The sequence below is a fragment of the Amblyomma americanum genome, chromosome 6 (genome assembly GCF_052857255.1).
Source record: "Amblyomma americanum isolate KBUSLIRL-KWMA chromosome 6, ASM5285725v1, whole genome shotgun sequence".
NCBI lineage: Eukaryota > Metazoa > Arthropoda > Arachnida > Ixodida > Ixodidae > Amblyomma > Amblyomma americanum.
Window position 1 is genome coordinate 98,301,228 of NC_135502.1, and position 21,191 is coordinate 98,322,418.

A 21,191-nucleotide genomic window follows, 5' to 3' on the forward strand; every position below is an offset into this window, starting at 1 on the left:
AGGGATAAATTCGCAAAAATGTGAACGGGGGTAACAACAGGGTGACCGGGTAAAAACAAACAAGAAAAAGCAATAACAAGGATAAACATTTTTTTACTGCTACAGGCGCGCTTCAAGGATGAAAAGAAAGTAAGTGGCGAGGTGAATGGCTTGTGCTCATTGCGAAGGGAGGAAAAGAAGGCGATAAAACGACACAAAAAATGGGAGTTATCTGGTAAAAACAAGAACAACACCAACAAAGGTAAGGCACATCGGGGAGGCGGCTGGCGAGTATCAGGACTGATGCGCAAGAAAAGCGATTTCTTTTGAAAGTTTGAAAGTAATGTGATAGACGGTGCACTGACACAACTGTGATCTTTCATATTGATGAGAAAATCTTCCCAGATTCCTCGAGCATATTAGCGCTGTTCCCAAAATGATAGTGCGGTCCGGGGACCACCGCTACACAGGAGCAGTCGCTCTACCAACTGAGCTAACCGGGACGGCAAGCTTATGGTAGGGCGAAAGCGAATTGATCAATATATCGAAGTGGGAACAGTGCTGGCCAAAAGTTTAGAGGAATCCCGCAAGACGGAGTATATTAATTTATTACAAAGCTAATCCACCTTGGGGACATTTGCCCACCACCAGATCCGAAAGTTGTTTTTTTTCTCCTTAGTCCAGATCAAGCTATTGCTAGAGCTTTTGCAGCCTCTTCGGCCTCTTCCACTAGATCCATGACCACCGTAGCCGTTGCCCTGCGGGAGATGCTCACCACGCTCACAGCGAAAGCGTCTTTGCGTGTAATGTAATAATTTGCTGCATCAACATACACGACACTATCGTCCCCTCGGTACTTTTTGCTTGACGTGTTCGCCCTGGTCCTTCTCCTGTTTTCGTGACAGTCCGCTTGCGTGTTCTTGGTGGTAGGTTTGACTCGAATGCGTTCGCGCATCTCTGTTGGTATAATCATCTGGCCTGAAGGGTCCTCGCCCTGTACGCCTATGCTTCGCAAAATGTAGAGCCCCTTATCTGTCTGCCTGAGCCGCTGCTCTTGCGATGTAAGTTGTGCCTCAGTAAGCTCTTCAAGGGTGTTGTGGACCCCAAGAGACAGAAGTGTCGCGGTGGACGTGTTTCCGGGGAGGCCGAGAGCCTCCTTGTACGCCTGCCTTATCAGGCAGTCCAGCTTTTCTTGAAAACTCTCTACTCTCTTGAGATCCATGTAAGGGGTGGCGTACACGAGCCGAATGACGACGAAAGCCAGAACGAGCCGACAGTGTCGCCCTCTTTCAAGCCCTGTCGCCATGGCTTAATGACGCGTGTGGTCTGCTGGACCGAAGTCGGTCAACCTGTCCAGCGTTACTTTGTTGCATCTGTTGGATTGTATAAGCATTCCAAGCACCCGTATCATGTCTACTTCCGGAATTTCGTTGCCTTGGATTTTCAGTTGCGTCACATTTGGCTCAGTTTTGGAGCCCCATCCGTTATTACGGATGACCAGCAGTTCCGACTTTTGGGGTAGCATTCCAGTACTGCCCTCCGGACGTGGGCGTCTACGACATCCGCCACATCTTGTATCGCGAGCTCGATCTGCCCGTCGGATCCGTGATTCCTAAAGCTCGTGAAGTCATCAGCATATAGGGTATGTCTAATATGCCATCAATGCCGTCTCGACAGCAGGAGGGTTCCGTCAGGTGGCGCCCCCAAGCAGAGCGGTAGGCTTCGGAACAAGCAAAAAATAGGGGTATCTTGCTTTTGCTCACCACTGTACCTGCGTGTTTCCTGCACTATAAGCGAAAAGTAGTTTTTGTCTTTGAACCCAGCGCCTGGAAAAGAGGTTTTCCCAGCCAAGCGGTTGCGTGCCGCCATCTGCAGGCAAATAGAAATGAGCAATGTAACTACCTGCACCTTTATACGTTTGTTATGTTTCCGGCAGACGGCAACCGTGCTCCCCTTGAATAGCTGAGTTCGCTCTTCCGAGAGTCGATCGGCCACGGCGACGACAACGTTTTGCCATACTGCACGAACTATGGAAGTTCCGGAGCCAAATGGGTTACTGCAAGTGTACTACAGAATGTGATCCGCAGAAGGAGTTCAAAAGCTAACGAACCAGTTGTGAAAATGAAAGTTTTTACCAAGGCACAAGCGCAGATCTCTGTTGGTAGCTTGTTAACTGTATCTTCCTCCAAGTTCCTAGGCGTAGCCATTCACTCATTGAATGTGCCATGTAAAAATTGCTCTGCCGCATTAATCTTTCACGCTACGGTGAAGCCAGTTTTCAGTAGCAGCGCAGTCCTAATGCAGAAATACAGCGTACACGTCCGGCTAGGTACGGCGCCTTAACTTGAGAGAGAGAGAGAGAGAGAGTTTTGGGTGTTACCCCCTTCCACTAGTTATTTCTTCTGCACGATTTCGTTCATTGTTTCCTGCCATCCCTGTGTGGGTTTTCAACCAATTCCGGCAGCCCCCTCCCTAACCCCCGGTTTTTTAACCTGCCTGCGCATTTGCCTTTTGTTGCCCTCCTATTTTCTAAACCTCGCTCTAGAAAATAAATACACAGATTAAAGTCAGCGATCCTCCGTGTCTCTCACTGTGTGCCGTATCTTCCGCACTGTGTCACATAGCTACTTGGTAAACGTCGCATGTCCGCGCACATAAATAAGAACGTAGCCTCCAGTGTGTTAGTTTACTTCTGATTTGTCTGGAAAGTGAATGTGGGGATGTATGGAGAGTGGCCATCAGTGGAAGTGAAGAATTAGTCCTCATTTGCGTCCACGTGACGTCAGGGTCATCAAGAAGCGTAGGTCCGGAATTTGTACGTTCATTAAGGTCGTCTCCTGGAGCAGCAACCTTCAATGCGTGCGGAGATTTAACGTCGATGCAGTCGCCGCCAGGACGAAGACAGATGAAGGGGGATGCTGTTAGTGTTGTTGAATTTTAATGGTGCAAGGGCAGATTTGGCCAGAGAGCGACGTAGCACAAGGTATTTTTGTGTAATCAAGGAGGGTCCAAAGAGCCAGTTTCCACTCTAGTCACCCCAGAAAAATCGAGCACCTGGCCAGGCGAAAGTTTGTACCCATTGTATTATCGGTAGGTACCCGAAGGCAGTGGGAATCCAACCCCGCACCTCCCGCATGCGATACGCGTGCGGAGGGGGATGCTGATATCTCACCGACTACGTTTCAAAGATATTCAGTGTTGCTACGGTCAATGAAGCTCTGGTACCGTCCACGAGGTGGGGAATAATATATTTCTTCGCTGCTACTAAAGTGGCTCCCGAAATTTTTTTGTACGTTTTATACTTGCATGACTTTACTGTACAGGACATAGTTTAAATTTCATGAAAAAAGAGGAGAAAGTGTAAACTTAGCTGCATGAGCAAAGAAAATGCAACCATCAGAATGACTGATGCTCTACTGTACTTCTCAACTGATTCTGCTTCGCAGGTGGAGCAGCCGAAAACGTCGCCTTTATCATGCCAAACAATGCACAATGTCTCAAGGCGTTAGCCGCAGTGATCAAACGCAGTGCAAATTCGAGGGATGTTCACTCAACGCATGCCGTTTCGGGACACTTGGAACAATCTCGAGCAAAATGTCGCTACACTCCATTTATGCATCAGTATCCGTGACTGAACCGAAGGGCTGCTGTTATGATACTGCGTTAGCAGTATAGCCCTCTTTCAGCGAAATGTCGCTGTCTGTGTTTCCGTGCGATGCCTCTTAGCGGGCACCTTCAGCATCCTTGGTGCCGACATCCTCCGGGCACTTCAGAGAACCCTCCGAAGTGCAATCAGAATTTCGATCATGATGAGTACGAACGTCGACATGCTCGCATGGGTCTGGGCGGGACCCGCACAATATACAAAAGCAAATTCAGTCACCGTAAAAGCGAAAGGAACTGATGCTAGATCATGCAATATGATGCGGAAATAACAAAAGCATCTTAAAACCAAGGACAAGCGGGTAAAACTGACTGTGAAATCAAACTCAAAGACCCGGTGTGAAGGCAATTATTCTTAGAGCGAAATGTACAGTCACGGACATATGTTTACGGGAGGCAGGCTGGCGTATAAAAATTACAGGGACACTTAATGTCCACCACGAGGGAGCGTTAGTGGTTATTTTCCACTCTATTTCATTATTAGTACCTAGTTCTAATAACACAAACTGATTAGCATTTACCAGCGCCGCCGCGGTGGCTCAGTGGTTATGGCGCTCGGCTGCTGACCCGAAAGACGCGGGTTCAATCCCGGTCGCGGCGTTGTAATTACGATGGAGGAGAAATTCTAGAGGCCCGTGTACTGTGCGATGTCAGCGCACGCTGAACAACCCAGGCGGTCGAAATTTGCGGAGCGCTTCACTACGGCGTCCCTCATAACCTGAGTCACTTTGGGACGGTAGACCCCCCAAAACCAAACCAGAAGGCAGTCATTAGCATATACCAGTGGGCATACTAGATCACGTTATACACCACAAGACATACAAGGTCTCCTTTCGATTAAGTAGAACTTACGTGCCTCAATGGCCTATAGGGGCAACATGTCTGACTCGCAACCCGAAAGTCATGGGTTCGATTCCCAAAGAATTACCTCAATGTTCGTTTTACTGTAATTAATTTACTATGCGTCCTTATATGTCACAATGAAATGCATGTCATGCTACATCATAGTCACAGTTAAAGTTTTAATCATTTTTATTCCACAGCGTGACGTGTGACGTCACAACTCTTACAACCAATCCTGAACTAGTGTGGCAATGCATGCGGCTTTTACTCCCAACGTTCGCTCTAAAGCTGTCACATTAAAAAAATTCCTTTTCTCGGGTGAGCCAAAGCATGCACAGAAATGTGAGAGACAATGCGTTTTTCACTTGGTAAAACGAATGCGAGCTGAACGGCTAGCGAGGCGACGTAGAAAAAAGCTTTTTGTCCGCAAATACGAATTCTGTAAACTTTTATCATGACCAACTTTGCTAATGGAGATTTGTCGTATTACGATCCTTTGAGCAGTATGGTCGCCCGTGAATTTTTTTTTGTTTTGTATCCTTTTCTGGCGGCTGCATTGTGCAGAAAGAGGCTTGATCTTAAACCGACGGAAAAAGCTTGTGCATAATAAAGCATATTCTCAGGACGTGAAAACAAGAGTTGCAAGAGTCGTCTCGGATGTGCTCTTGGGAACTGCGAGGAGTGGGCGAGAGAGAAAAAGAGGAGAGGAAAGCGAACAGAAAGTAGGAGGAGGAGGTTACGAGGATGGGTAACAGATAGGAGAAGAAAAATTTGCGTACGGAACCGAGGAACATAAAGGCTACTGCCAGAGTTAACAAAAATATGAAGAGCCATTGAGATAGTAAACAGGAGTCGAAACTAACTTATTCGTTTTGCTTTCTATCGAAACGGTTAAAAAGACTATCTTACCAGTGCTGAATGCAGCATAGGAAGCTCTGAGCACCGCCTGTGTAGTGCGCACAAACATGGCATTTCCCCTAGACACAATGGCCGGCGGAATTTTTGCAGTGCAGAGGGTTTGCAGAACCGGTGCATCGGCGCTGTCCCCGTCGTGCACCGTGACGTTCGAGCGGGAACAGTCCCTGGTAGGCAGGGACAGGTGCGTGACAGTCAGGCTCACCCGCTCGTCTGCGTTGCGAGAGAAACAAGCGTTAGACGCATTGTGTGGCGCCCTCAATGTTACAGTGGACGTTTGCACGCCCATGGGCATATTTAGACGGCGAGAGCTCTTTTATACGGTATGCCACAAATAGTGACCTTCTGTTTGTCTGTAACAACTCCGGGTTAAGACCCACTCTTCCGTCCTCAAATATTTAGCAAGTTGATAATAAGTGCTGCTACAAGTATTAGTACAGCTTCCTGCTACAAGAGTAGTCGACATCTTTGCACAGCCGCGAAAGCAGATAATGTGGCTAGCCCAGCCTAACGAAATATTTTAATCCGCGCTCCTCTTGTGAACACTGCCGTTATGCTTGGCATATGTCAAGTTCGTGTTAAGTGATGAAATTACAAAGCATAATGCGCAAGCGCATTATTTGTGTTTCTCAAAGATTTAAAGATTACTGCACTTGCAATAAGCAGAATGAACAAGAACATATCGCAGGTTTTTGATAGGAACACGAACTGCCTCACTTCATGAACGCAGCAAGAGCCTCATAACACCATTGAGAGTCTGGTATCTCCACACGTAATCTGACCTTAGAACTTCAGATTGTACACCCAGAGCTCATTTCAGTCACAGTACGTATACAATCTACAGACCTGAGACGCTGCCTGCCCAGCGATGCTTAATCTCTGGCAATATGTGCACTGCAACTTGCATTTTTATTCATGTCTCTTCAGTCTTGTATTGTTGACCAAAAGCATTACGTATATTTACGTTCAAATGTACACTAACACTGACATTGTAGGGGTGGATTATTTTCGACCGACTGGGGCTCTCAAACTCGATACGAAGCCGCAGTACACACTGACATCCTTCTGACTTTTCCTTTGAAGAATAACGACCACCGACCCTACCTATCAGAGCCGGCCGAAACGTAATTTACATTATGCTATCCCAATAGGGCATGCATTACTGCATTTTAACTCTTCTTTTTTGTCCAAGGACTTGCGCCCATTATTTGATGTGATGTGATCATTCGACTTCTCGCTCTCGAGTTGTTTTCTCGTTCTTGCAGAATTGTAGCTGTGCAGGACCAACCGCGTACGTCACCAAAGCGGTCTTTGTTTATTCTTACCAGGCTGCGAAGTTCGAATAATCCAGGAACAGTCCGTCTGGGGGCTGAACATCGGGTATTCTTGGGTGGTGAAGAAGCCACCACTTTCAGCGTTCAACGTTGCTCCGCAGCCTGCAACCAAAAGACGTTTGTGTGCAACGTGTCGAAACTAATCATTTCGGTCAGTCAGTTTTAAAAATGATGCAGACCGTGTGAAACCTTGTCTCTTGCCAGGGCCTCGTTTTTGCCAGAAAAACAAAAGAATCGAAGAACCTCTGAAAACTGGGTTTGGAAAAGCAACACAGAAACGTGGCGACAAGTGTGTCAGCCTTGCTATAAAGGGGAGAGAGCTGTCCACCTGCAGCGCAAGGCTCTATTATACGCAGTGCAAACGCAGCGCTATCGGAACGTAACTCTGCATGTTGAAAATAAAATATCCAGCTCCCCTTCACTACAAAGGAAAAGAAAACGGGCTAACGAGCCAGATAGAGTCCCATGAATGAATATTGAAGAGAGCTTTAACTACAACCACCAATTCCATTTTTCAGTAATTTGTACGAAGCCATACCCAGGGCTTTGCGGAGAGTCCGCGAAGTTCCGTCTTTGTTTGCACGCTTTCTATAGATAAAGAATTTACACGCACACATCTACTAAATATAAAGGTACATAATGTATATATAAACACCTCCGAGAGAACAGTTTCGCTCCACGGTTCGGTTTTGCAATGATGTGCGCTTTTTCAAAGGCAAATTTTTTCACGAGCTATGACTGCACAGGTCTGATACTTCAAGATAGTGTGAAACCATGACAACAAATACAAAATGAGCGCTGAAATGTGAAGGGCCAGTTCTAGGCGCGATACGGACTGTACAAGTCAAAGCTATGCGCGTGAACGCAGGTTGCTAAGAGAGCGCGATAATAGGTTGAGTGAAAGCTAATGTGGAAGAAATGAAATAAAATTTGGCTGTCGTTCAACCGGGCTGAAGCTAGTAAGACAAGCGATAAGCAAGATAAAGCACTGTTTTGCATTCGTTTTTCCTCGGCTAAGTGCTTTCTCTCCTTAAGTTCACGCACTTTTAAAGACTTTTTCCTATTCTTCACCCTTCTTTTTATCGTACGCTACATGTTTTCGCTGTAACGAAGCTTGTTTCCTAGCGATATAAGCCGTATGATCAGACTCTGCTTGAGTTAGAATGCAAATCGTTTGCCGCGAGGGCCCGGCATGCTGTTCAGCCAAGATCGTGTCTCGCGAGGCTTTGCTAGACAACCATTTTTTTTTATTTTGTCCCTCTCCACTCTGAGCACGTGTTACTCAAGGGGAAGGAGGCAGCGTTGATCGACGCATGTGATCTTACGACACAGCCGCACCTCAGCCCCTCCTACGGGCTGAAGGTCATTTCCAAGCGGTTTTGACCTTGAGCTTTGCATGCGGAGAGCAGAGATTTTCGCTATAAAAGAACTGTGCACAAGGTTCGGTCTAGTCACTTTGACGTCTCCGATTTTGACGTGGTTATGTTTGCGCCGTTTCGAGACACGAAACACCTGCACTGACTACACTCGAGCACTTGATCTAGGAACACATCTTGTACGTTTGACTCTCCTTTACTCGCATGCCCTCATCATGCTCGAATGTGCGCATCGACGTAGAAAGGCTACGGAACAAGAGCCGCGGGTAACAACATCGTTTAGGCTGCAGGTATGCTTATGGTAGCAAGCTTTCTTTATCCTTACGTGCAGACAGAACACAGGTACGCACTGCTTGCTTCTTATCTAACTGAAGGCCAGAGACCTTGCCGTGTGTTTCAGCAAGAAGTCCTAGCGCCGTGTGACACAGTGCTATAACTGGGCGCAGGAGTTTTTGGTGTTCATTCTTCTTTTAATGATTGGTCTGTCTCTTTAGGTGTTTATTTCGGAATGCAGTTGCAGTATTTTTTTTTTCACCAAATACTCTTTCCAACTGATGAATTCCTATGTTTGTTTTCGGTGATATAAACTAGAATTCTATGGAGGTAAAAGGACACTAAAATTTAAAGTATTTATTTTATTTTTTGTCCTCCTTAACTCTTCATTTACCAGTAATTAGGCAAACATGGTTAAAAATTGGTCTCACTTTTTAGGTGTTTATTTCGGAATGCAGTTGCAGTTTTTTTTCACCAAATACTTTATACAACTGATGAATTACTCTATTGTTTTTAGGTGGTAGAACCTAGAATTTTATGAAGGTAAAAAGACACTAAAAAGTTGAAGTATTTGTTTTGTTTTTGTCTTCCTGAACTCTCCATTTACCAGTCTATAAGCAAACATGGTCGTTAATTACTGGTAATATACTTATAGCTACCAGAAGAGAAGAAAATATTATTGCTAATAAAAAGTAAGGAAAAATAAATGATAGAACCGTCGGACAGAAACGCAAGAGTAATTTGATTCCTTAGAAAGTTGGTTGAGCGAAAGAGCGGGGCATCACGTGGGCTACGTGAGGATGTCTCTGCTTAAAAGCCTTTAAATAGACGCGGTAGCCAGAACATGACACTTTATCGCGATGCCCATGCATGGTTTCTAGTGTCCCTACGTGCAGCGGATACATCTGATTAAGCAAGTAACTGCCCTAAGCGGGTGACGGCAGACGACGTTTGCCGACGAGGTCAAGCCTTGCAGTTTGCACGGTCGTGCAAGGTAGAGGAGCGAATCCAATGGTACACCGTCCCGCAATGCCCCTCACTTCCGCAGCTTGTTCAGATTCTCCTTTTACTACGTAACTCCCACTCGATTTTCTGCAGGCTGTGATGGGCATTTCAAGAATACTAACCTTATTCGGTTGAAATCGCATTTCTAGAATTGAAGTCGGCGTGCTTTCATCGATCTTATTTTCTGTTAAAAAGAAACGTCCACCCCTTGTTGGCTAAACACTTTTTCACAGGGCTGTTCGTTCATCTCCATGAACACATTACTACAATGTTGTGTGCGTTCATGTTCGCTGTTACGGCCTTTTTAATTTTCCAAAAGAAAAGCTTGCAAAACTAAAATAACAGCGAATGTAACATATTTGATTCCCGCCTGCCTGTTTTCACGCTTGGTGCTGTTGTGTAGAAAAAAAAAAAAAGCTGATAGAAAATCTGTTTCACATTCAATGTAGAACTGTTTCAACAAACATAATACCGGTTTTGTAAGACACTTCGACCTCAGGCGAATTTTCTCATCAAGTTTAAGCAAGTGCCTTTCGAATCTTTCATGAAAAAAATAGCTTTTTCTCTAATGCCATAGCATTAGAAGCCACATCGGATAAAAAAGATAGACGTCGTGCCCCATAAATATAGCTGATTGTTCGAAGGTGTAAGACGCCACATAGACGCTATCAAACAACACGGCAAGGAAATATGACGCCACAATGACGTCACCAGACCGGAAGGGGCGCCACTTTTGTTAAAGACAGCAACACATTTTAAGGCTATCGCTTTGCCAACACATAATATGGACTATGTGTTCTCGAGTTTTTTCTAGCTAGGTGAATAAATGCTACTATTCTGTGGTAGGCAGGTGGGCTATATTAGGGTAGATGTGCCCTCAGGGTTACATTAATGGTGTTCTGCATCAGAAGCAATATACTAAGACAAGATATGCGGCTGTAGGAACGGAATGAATTTCGCCGATTTCGCCAAAAAGAGACTTGCCCGTGCTGTAGCGAAGCTTGAAACCTTTTCCAGCCGAGTTTCCCGAGGCCTTCATTCGCAGCCGAAGCTGGTTAGCTGTGCTCGTGTAGTTAACTTGGGCCGGAAGCGAGTTGCCGCAGTGACGCAGCAGAGCCTTGTCTCCTCCGGTGCGCATGTTATCGTAGACCTGAAAGTTGTAATAAGGGAGTAATTACTCATTGGCATACACCCAAGCGCAGCCATGCGGCTACAAAGGAAAGCCATACAGCTTTCTCAGAAACTTCGCAGTTAAAGAAAAATTCCTCCCGGTCCGGGGTTCGAGCCCGGAACCACCGCTTCACCGCAGCAGTCGCTCTACCCAGTGAGTTAACCGGGAAGGCTGGCATACGGTAGGGCGATGGTGAATTGATCAACAACTCGAAGTGGGAACAGTGCTGGCCAAAATTTTAGAGGAATCCCGCAAGACGGAGTAGATGTGTAATGACTCCCTTATTACAAATCTACTCCACCTTGGGGGATTCTCCTAAACATTTTCCCGCCACGAGACCTGAAAGTTTTTTCCCCTCAGTCCAAATTAAGCTCTAAAGACGCTTATGAAGTCTCTTGCACTTCCAAGACTCTCTTCAAATGTGTACAGTGATTGTTACGTGCACATCATACGGCCCTCGTTATCCTTCATAACCAAATATGATGGGTGGTAAAAGCGACAGATAAGTGAAAATCTTGTTTTCTCCTATCATGTACAGAGCGCTATGACTCCTCATTGTCGGTAACAGTTTCGTATGGCGACGATGTGCTGAATAATATTTATGAATACTTTCTTTAAGTTAAGAGGACTGGATTAAAACGACTATTCCTTCTAAAGATTAGCTTCTTGATTGGCCGGTGGTGTCGCGACCAATCAAGTCGATAGTTACGGTCTCTGCCAGTAACGCTGAGTTGATTCGTACACGGAGGGCATGTATACGTTAAACGGATTCTGCTAATTCTGTTCAATGGTAATTCCCCCACCGCAACCGCTGCAGCTTCTTCTCTCACGATCTAACAAGTTAAACACAACAAGTAGTCGGGAAAGATGGTTCACAGCTTTTAGAAGAAATAATAGTGCGAGAAAGAAAGAAGCACATGAAAATGCTGAGAAAGACGCAGGGTAAGAGATTTATTTCTGTCTTTCTCGCCCTTTTCTTGCGTGTCTTTTTTTGTGCCATTATTTCTTCGAAAACCTTACAAGTCGCTGACCCTGTATTCACGGTGGTTTGAATGCCGTTACTCACGGCCAGGTAGCTGTCGGTGCAGTTGGCGCTGGCAGGCATGCCGAAGTCCAGGATCTGCAGTCGCACCACGTGGCCCTGCGCCACGCGAACCTCCCAGCTGCAGTCGTCCAGGGCGTCATAGTTGTCCGGGTAGCCGGGGGACATGATGTACGCCGAAGGCACCGAGAAGCGGCCACCACAGCCGCGCCGGTCGAAGCGGTAGGAGGCGCGGAAGCCCTTCCCTTGAAGCGAGACGTCGCTGCGGAAGTGCACCGTCATCGCGTTGCCGTGCGATATGAGCTCGCTGACACGGCTGGAGGCGCTGCAGATCTCCGCAATCTTGGGCGACGTTAGGTCTGGACCACCGTAAACCTGCGGTAGAATGTGTTGAAAAAAAAATGATGGCGGTGTGCGAGCAAATGACATGACACAAAGTTATAGTGGGACATCAAACTGTTCCCTTAAGACTTCAGTAAACTCGGATCGCCACTAGCAATACGTCTGCGAATGGGAAATAATTTGTTGCAGAATTTTTTCGCTCATAAAAATATGGTTTCATTTTCGACAACTGTGCTGCATTTATGACGTCACATGTGGGGTCAGCATCACGTGAGGAGTGCAAAAACTTTGACATACAATCTGCTTGGGTGTTCTCATTTCTTGCAACTATTACGCCACCGTGTCCAAGAACCGGAGTGAAAGCTAGAAACCAAGCAGCTATTATAGGGCTGTTTTTGCATGCTTCACGCGAGCTCAACCTTATACGTGACACCATATGCATAGGTAAGCTGTTGAAACCCAAACTACATGCGACGAAATATGCAATATGAATAGTTTACTGGACGAAAATGCCCCATGTTGACATATAGTCATTATTGTTTTCTTTCTTTTTATGGCATGTGATTGAAATTCGGGGTAATGCGACAACTGCTTCCAGACGTTGGGGCGGTGTGGCTTCATAAAACGAGAACCCAGATACTCATGTTCGGTTTGATTCGTGAGGGCTTAACGTCCGAAAGCGACACAGGCTATGAGGGACGCACATTCATGTTCGGGGTTGAAAAACTAAATGTATTGTGTCCGTACAGGCGTCGCTAACATACCTGGTATTTTGAACGTAGCCCACCAACTCGCCTATGCTGCAATACAAAACGCTGTCAATTAGGTACACTACTGCGAAACTCGCAAAATTCCGTTTTCATGGAAGTCATAAAGGTAGCAAGAGCGTAAAGTGTGTCTTCCTTGCAAGGAAGAAAGACTACACTGAAAGGGTCCCGCCTGCTTCGGTTAATAATCAACCATCAATATGTCTCGTGCGCGGCCGTTGTAAGCGCTGTTTCAAGTATACATTGTAGGGTCCTTGCTCGTTACAGACTTGAGCAACATATCTTACCACAGCTCGAGAGCCAGGTGACTGTGAAAAGAGCTCTGATAGGCTATACTCACCCGCACAAAGTCGAAGGGACATCCCCTGCTGGACTCGAGGTGGATGTCCTCGAAGGAGAGCTGCACTCTCTGTCCGATGGGCGCCTTGACCACCCACAGGCACTCGGTGTTCTTGGGGTAGCCGTGCGGGTAGTTCGGGGTCTCGATGCTTCCGCTGCTCTTGACCAGAATGCCACCGCAGCCGCGCCACGCGTACTCGAGTCGGAAGCCCCTCGACGCCACGCTGCCGTCAGTCACATAGTGCACCGTCACGACGTTCTTGGTCGACACCACGGGAGCCGGCAGCGACGCCTCGCCGCAGTATCGGCCCAGCCGCCTGGTTTGACCCTCGGACTCGGTCTCGTTTATCTGCGCAGAGGGGAACCTTACAGCGGGCGGTCAGGTTTCCCTTAGCCTGAAGACACGCTCTTCCGGTGAGTTCTCCGGATAACGTCTCGTTCCTACAACGCGGTAATGTCATTCAGCAACATCCGGTAGAACTAACTTACTGTATTACTATGAAGCAAAAATGCGCTTTTTTGTTCAAGGCGACCTCTAGAAACACCGTTATGACTGGATTCCTGCAACATACCAAGGATTTGGTCAATTGGTAAGGGGAAACCTCCAAGGTGGAGTAGCTTTATAATAAGAGAGTAGCTGTAGTATTCAAAATTCCGCAACAGCGCCGCTTCCCGACATAACAATGTTGCCCAAGACAAGATGGCTGACCATGCGTTTCTATCTGATACGAAGCAAAAAGGACCAGTTTTTTGTTTGATTCTTCAAAAATATGTTTCGTACATTCTATCCACAGTCTTAGCACCTGTCCTGCACCCATCGCTGTTTATTTCTAGAGAAGGCGCGCTTGCGGAATTTTGAATAGCCCCTATTCTTTGGTATCCATCCAAACGAAGCCATACATCTACAAAGAAAAACTATAAAGCTTTCTAAGAAATATCGCAGTTAAATGAAAATTCATCCTGATCCTCGGTTGGAACCCGGGACCACCGCTTCACCGGAGAAGTCACTCTACCAACTGAGCTAACCGGGCCAGCAAGCTTATGTAGGACGAGAGTGAATTGATCAACAACTCGAAGTGGGAACAGTGTTGGTGAAATGTTTGGTCAGTGTTGGTCAAAATTTGACGAAAACTTTTCCCACAGTTCACAGAATTAGCTGTGCGCTTAAAGAACCCCAGGTGTTCGAAATTTCCGGAGCCCTTCACTACGGCATCCCTCATAGCCTGAATGGCTTTCAGACATTAAACTCTCATAAACTTAAACCAGCCGCCGAATCAAACTTTGTGTAATCTTGTTAATCAGTTCGCCAGATCACAGCACAACCTTCTGCTGTCATCAGTTTGAATCAAACACCCCATGACCGGGCAACGAGCACAGCTGAGAACAACTTCCAGCACCTCCTCCTCCTCTTGTCGTCGCAGATTTTTTTTTTCGTCTGTAGGCGCTGAAGGGCCGGAGTTTCGCTAAGTTTCTGCTCCAATTTCATTCCAGTGCGCTTGTATCCAACATTCGACGTTGTTTCGATCATTACCGTGCAGTTGTCATCATCATCGGTCAGCCAGGGCGGCGGAGGATAACAATTCGAGTAGCATAGAATTTGACTAAAATTGGTTTAAATTCCGACCTAAAGGTACAAGCAGATGCAGCTAACCTATGGTATGTGCCATTAACGAACCGTACCTCGACGTAATCGAATTTGCAGTTGTTATCATGCTCCAGTTCGAAAAAGGAGAAGGCCAGCGAAATGTTGTGCCCCATGAAGGCCTCGATGGTCCAGGTGCAGTTGGCATTGTGCGGCGACGGTTCCGGGTAGTTTGGGCTCTCAATCACGCCATGCCTTTGGTTCTTGATGCGTTGGTTGCACTCTGCACAGCCATTGCAAGTATGCACAATACGCTAAATTAACGAGCTTCAGTAAATATCTAAAGGTGGAAAATGTGTTTGGCGTATGCACTTTAAAGAATCCAAGAGGATGGAAATTAATGCAGACAAGTTCATTATGATGTGTGCATAGCCGGTCCGCGGCCTCACTAGCGCTACAGACATGCCCAACAATTCTGGAAAAAAAGCCTTTTTTAAGCGGAAAACCGTGTATGAATGCATTTTTGTCATTTAACGTAAGATATCACTTTAACAAACCATATAACCGCAGATCAACCGACGGCAGTCCTGCATTTTTTTCTATTAAAGTTTTTCCTAATCATCAAAAGTATTCCCCATTAGTTTTCTATGGAGCAGGTGGAAGAATAAGAAGAAGAAAAGCAGGGAGGTTAACCGGAAAAATAATCAGTTTGCTACCCTACACAGGGGGAAAGGGGTGAGGGGATATAAAATGAAAGAGAAAGGAGAGTCACTATGAAAAGTCAGCGTTCGTAAAAGTCACAGCCTATCGCGCAGACCAAAAGTTTTTAAGAAGCGGAGCAGTGCCTTGGAGGCCTTCATCGCCGACAATCGCCGCGGCTAGTGGCCGAGATTCTTCATTTCTGTCAGTGGTCGTGAATCTAGGCGCTCCAGCGCACGGCAGAGCAACTGTCTTGCGGCACTATAGGCAGGGTAGTCACAAAGAATGTGGGATATATTCACGTCATACCCGCAGATGGCACATGCAGGGCTATCAGCCATACCGATTAAGAACGAGTAATGGTTGGTGAAAGCTACATCAAGCCACAGGTAACTCAGCAAAGTTTCTTCACGTCGTGGTAGGCCTGATGGAAGCCGGAGCTTCAGATCTGGGTACAAGTCTTTTAAACGTGAATTGCAAAATTGGCCGGAATTCCACGCTGCAGTCTTAACTGTTCTATTAGGTCATTCGAAAAGACCTAAAGTTTTTTCCCTTACATATAAGAACAATAGACAATTACCTTCAATATTTCTATACCAGTATCTTAAAATTCTCAAGTTTTCAATTTTTTTTCCCGAGAATGTTGGGCATGGGTTCCGCTTCGGAGGATCGAGGTCGGGAATTCCCCTACTCCTGTCTTCACTGGGAACTGGCTTCACTTCAGAGGCTTGTTTGCACTCGTCCAGATGTCCAGTATGCCAATCTCAGGAAATGGAAGCCGACACTCATCCCCTACCGTGGCTTTGCCCGGCTTTAAACCCTACAAGAATCCCGCACGTGGCCGCAGCGGGTCTTTCGCGAGACATTTATTTATGCTATGATGCTTGGACGCAGGGACCCAATCATGGACCACTCTGATTTCATGCGATCAACCAACTACTTGTAATTTATGTAACCATTCGCATTGTTTCCTTCTCATAACCATTTCCTTCTTTTGCCTCGAGGCAACAAGCGGCACAAAAGAAAATTAAAATAAACGAAAGGTTGTTTTGCTCCAAAAATTGAATTGTGCTACACGGCTCCGTACAGTAAAAGCGCACCAGTAATCGGGTACTGGCAAGGATATGAACGGGTTCTTTTGTTCTAATAGGGGGGAAAAATGAAGGTGTTCAAATATTGTTCGTTATTAGAACACAAATGTTTAACTTATGAGGGGCGACAGTGCCTGTAATTCGTGGCCCATCGAGTGCAGAAATGTCTGGTGGCCAATAATCGAAGTCCGGCAAAGGGCTGGCTTAAGCCTGTTAAAAGTGAAAGCTATTACTTCTTTCATCGGAGCGATTTCGCCGTCGCCTCACGTTTGACAATGAACGTCTTTTCTGCACCGCTGCCAAAGCAACGCAACACGTGACTTCGCCGCACCGCCGAGCCGAGTCTTCAGCGTCGTTGCGCAGGGGCTCTACAGCCGCAGAGCGGCTGCTGCCTTAGCTGGATAAAAAAAAATTAGCAGCGGTTTACCTACAGCTCAACCTGGTTAGAGAGCGAAACCTTGCATCGGACAAGTAGACGCGGCTTGGCGTCTGTAACGTTGAGTACGTTCCGCACACCATATAGACAGCGCGCCGACCGTGCCACCCTGGCAGGTGGCAGTTTAATTAATGGTTGACCGCTAGAGGTTGCTCACCCAATGAACGCTGCGGGTATTGCTGTAGCGCTGCGTTTCTGCCACAGCGTTGTCAGCGCTTATTCATGCAGCCCACATCTCTCACCACGGTCACGTACCTCAATGTGCGATTGAGGCGTCCACTGAGGGAACAAGTTGTGTGCCCTTCCTTGCCTCAAAATCATCGGAGTCTAGAACTTTGTCAATGCCAACGCCAATGAACACAATGAACGCCGACAGCTTTCGGTTTGTATATCCTGGATTAGCTGAGCTAATCCACAGCATAACTTTTTTTATTCTACCATCCCCTCTCCTCTCTCCGCAACTATCCCTGCCTAAAAGCACAAGGATTACTGAATGTAATAGTCATGCAACACTAGCTGTATTGCATGCATGCTTCTGAAGCGACGTCAACACCATTGGATGTCCGACCACAAGTCGAGGCCACCAGTCGTTGAATCATGTAGAACCGGAATAATGCTGTTAAGGCATGATGGTACAGCGAGTTTGAGGCGACTGCCACTGGATACATGAGACTGAATACATTTATCTTTGAGTGTTCTTTTCCTCAGTTTCAGAGATACGGTATTGGAGATTTGGGAGTGGGTGCATCTATAGCACCTCTAGCAATTTTGGTGGGCTTTAACTTTAGTTTCTAAACTTCGATGCAGCGGTTTCTATAAAGGTAAAAAGAGGTGCCCCTTTTCCGAAACAAAATATTTATTAATATACCTTCAGGAAAACAAAATATTAGTGAGATATTAGGTTTCATCAAAGAGTGACGGCATTATGCCACGAAGCAAACGCCGCTAAACAGAACAAACTGGGACTATTAAAGAAAAAAATCACCGACACTCACAGTATACGACTAGGTGAACTGCGTAAGCAGAATGCACCTTTAAGAATATGACTTTCCGTTTGATGCTTTCCGATTTGAAGTGTTCTATTTGATGATTTTTGCATTTCCCGCCACTCACTGGGCAGGCCTAGGCACACGCGCAGGTACTTGTGGTGCTGGAGCTCGAGCTTCTTTCAGCACGGCTTGCGCACCGTGACAAGCGGCAGCGCATAGAGCACCGCGCCCAAAGCTGCGGCCTTGTATAGCTGCAGCGCGGCTTGCTGGGAGATGTCCTGGCCTCGAGTGGTGAGCGATGAGAAGCTCGAGCTCCAGCAACGCAAGTTCCTGCGCGTGTGCCTAGGCCTGCCCAAAAAATTGCAGTGCGCCCCAACGTTGGCCGAGGCAGGAGCGTGGCCACTTGAGCTCCAAGCTGCGCGCAGGGCACTGAATCACATCGATCGACTTCACCGCGCACCGGACGGCGGCTCGCTGCTGCAGCGTATGCGCTCGCACCCGCACTCACGAATGGGCGCGGCGCTGCTCGAGTATGAGCAATTGACTCAAGGCCCACCCCCCTACGGCACCTGCGCGCCCTGGCCTATTGCCTCGGAGGTACAGCGAGAGGTCGTCGGCATCGCGGGCAAGCGAACCACACCCCTTTGTGCTGTGCAGCGGCTGACCAGAGCCGTCATACACGAGGAGCTCCAGGGCCATCTCCTCGTGTACACCGACGGCTCAGTGGCCCGTGACGGCTGCTCTCTTGCAGCGGCGGCTTCCATACACGCCCGGCGACTGCACAGCCAGCAACACGCAACCTTCCTGGGCTCCTCCACCACGGCGGAGTTGATGGGGATCCGGCTCGGGCTGGACCTGCTGCTCACCCTCGGCCGTCCGCCGCCCAGGAGTGCTCTGCTGTGCGACTCCCGCGCCGCCCTCAGCCGCCTGCAATCCAACGGCCGCGGTACCCCAATAGTGCGAGACATTCGCTCACGCATCGAGCGCCTCGCGCAGAGAGGATGTGCCGTGCATGCACAGTGGGTGCCCGGTCACTGCGGCATCGCCGACAACGAAGAAGCTGACGACCTCGCGACTGCTGCACACCAACTACCTGCCAACGATCTGCCCCTTGCGCTGGAGGACGAGCGTGCGGCCATCCACGACCATCTCCGAAAGCAGCACCCCGACCCACGCATCCCAGGAGGTGAGCGCATCGACAGTATCACCGGCTGTCGCGCATTTACGCGGTCGCCACGTGCAATGATCCTCCACGCGCGCATTGGCTGCGTGTGGCCCGGGGAACGACGGAAGCGTCATGGAATCGCGACGAGTGATGTGTGCGACGGATGCGGTGCAGTGGAAACACTAGAGCACCTGCTTCTTCGCATACGCCGATGCTCGTCGCGATATGCTTGCGGCCTATAGGGCGCTGGGCATACTACCAGACTCCATCAAGACGCTATTGTGGCCGCAGGGCAGTGCGCGCACTCGTCAGCGAACCTTGGCGAGCCTCTGTGCGTTCCTCGAACAGACGGGCTTGACGTCCCGTCTGTTCTCCGCCAGGTAGTTACACGCAGTGACCGAACGCTCCACGAGTTCAACCTTGAACGATTAACGACTGGATGCCCCGTTCCAGTTTTAGTCAACATAGTGCTGTGGGCGTGTGTTTTTATTGCTCCATCATGAACTAATCACGCACACAACCTGAACACATGTCTTATTGTGTAGATAGGTTGTGTATATTACCTCTACCCCTATCCTCTCTTCCTGTCTCCTCACCTCTTTCATTTCATTTCTCCATTCTGCCTGCTATCCTTTATTTCCGCTGCTCTAGCTCAGGTGCTTCATTATCGATGGCAGATGCCGGGGCTAGCAAAAATCCTTTCCTTCCTTTTTATTTTTATTTTAATAAAAACCACTTACTACTACCTTTCTCACTGAGTGAAAGTGGCGGCTAGTTAATTGTATTTTGGTTTGGCTGGTATTTATGACTCGCTGATGATTTCTTTATAGTTTTACATTTTCGAAACAACCGAAATCACCTAAACAGGAACCTGGATAAACCCGGAAATTTGTTATTCGCAGAAGCCGTAGAGCTATTCAAACAATTATGTAAGTTGCTTCAAACTAATTACAGCAATTACACACAGCGAAGAAGCAAGCAAATAATTTAATCAATATTGCCATGCAAACTTTGGATTTGGCTCTTTACGGTGTGAAACTCGTGATGTGACCCATGTTGGTTTTGCAAAGCTCTATCTCTGTAGTAGTAATACACGCTCTTTGTTGAAAATAATGCTTTAAGATAATTATACTATGATGTCGGGAGAACGATGTAAACAAAACTCAGTGTGTCCAATCACGGGAACTGCAGTGCTTCACCAAAACAAAGAAACTAAACGTAAAAAGGAGGCCTCTACCACAAGCGCTGAAATGACAGCCTTCTCATTTTGTGTGCACACTTCATGTGTGGTATCATGAACAAGCTAGAATGCACGGAAACTAACGTACATTTCAGGTCACTGCAGCGTCCTAAATTCACGATTAGTTGTTTGGTTTGGTTTACGGGGGTTTAACGTCCCAAAGGGATTCAGGCTTTGAGAGACGCCGTAGTGAAGGCCTCCGGAAATTTCGACCACCTTTAACGTGCACTGACATCGCGCAGTAGACAGGCCTCTAGAATTTCGCCTCCATCGAAGTTCGACCGCCGCGGCCAGGATCGAACCCGCGTCTTTCGGGCCGGTAACCGAGCGCCGTAACCACTCAGCCACCGCGGCGGCTGCGATCAGTAGTGAAATGGCGGAGTTCACAGCACGAAAAGAGCAAGATAAGCGTTAATCTTGTTCCCTATCAAGGTCTGCCGCTTCGCTGAAAATGAACATTGTTTTTTGAGGAAAGGAAATGGCGCAGTAAACTGTCTTACATCTCTCTGTGGACTTCTGATCCGCGCCGTAAGAGAAGAGATACTTGAGGGGGTGAAAGCTGTAGTAGTAAGTGGTTTTATTAAAATAATAACAAAAAGGAAGGATAAGATTTTTGCTAGTCCCGGCATCTGCCATCGATACTGAAGCACCTGGGCTGGGGCAGCGGCAATAAAGGATAGCACGCATAATAGAGAAATGAAATGAAAGAGGTGAGGGGACAGGAAGAGAGGGTAGGGGGAGAGGTAATATACACAAACTATTACCCAATAAGAAATGTAAGTGAAAGCTGCAAATCATAGCCCACTTAAACGCTTTAGCATTCGAGGTAGCACAGGCATATCCTTCCTTCTTCTGCAGCGCGGCTAGTGATCACTTGGATCTCGTTGCTTTCCGGGTTCATATCTTTTGCCGATCTCTTCATATTCCTCACAGTTCATGA

The 21,191-nt window shown here is 47.3% G+C and overlaps 1 protein-coding gene across 1 annotated transcript in view; it reads right to left on the reverse strand.

Moving 5' to 3' along the window:
• The window catches only part of LOC144093912 (cubilin-like), a 245,887-nt gene that overhangs the window by 144,327 nt on the left and 80,369 nt on the right, over window positions 1-21,191 (reverse strand). The window contains exons 29-34 of the mRNA XM_077627662.1: window positions 14,730-14,914; window positions 13,051-13,398; window positions 11,626-11,976; window positions 10,373-10,538; window positions 6,726-6,836; window positions 5,395-5,613 (exon numbers count right to left, since the gene is read on the reverse strand). Of these exons, the coding sequence (XP_077483788.1) occupies window positions 5,395-5,613; window positions 6,726-6,836; window positions 10,373-10,538; window positions 11,626-11,976; window positions 13,051-13,398; window positions 14,730-14,914 (1,380 nt within the window). The remainder of the gene's footprint in view (window positions 1-5,394; window positions 5,614-6,725; window positions 6,837-10,372; window positions 10,539-11,625; window positions 11,977-13,050; window positions 13,399-14,729; window positions 14,915-21,191) is intronic.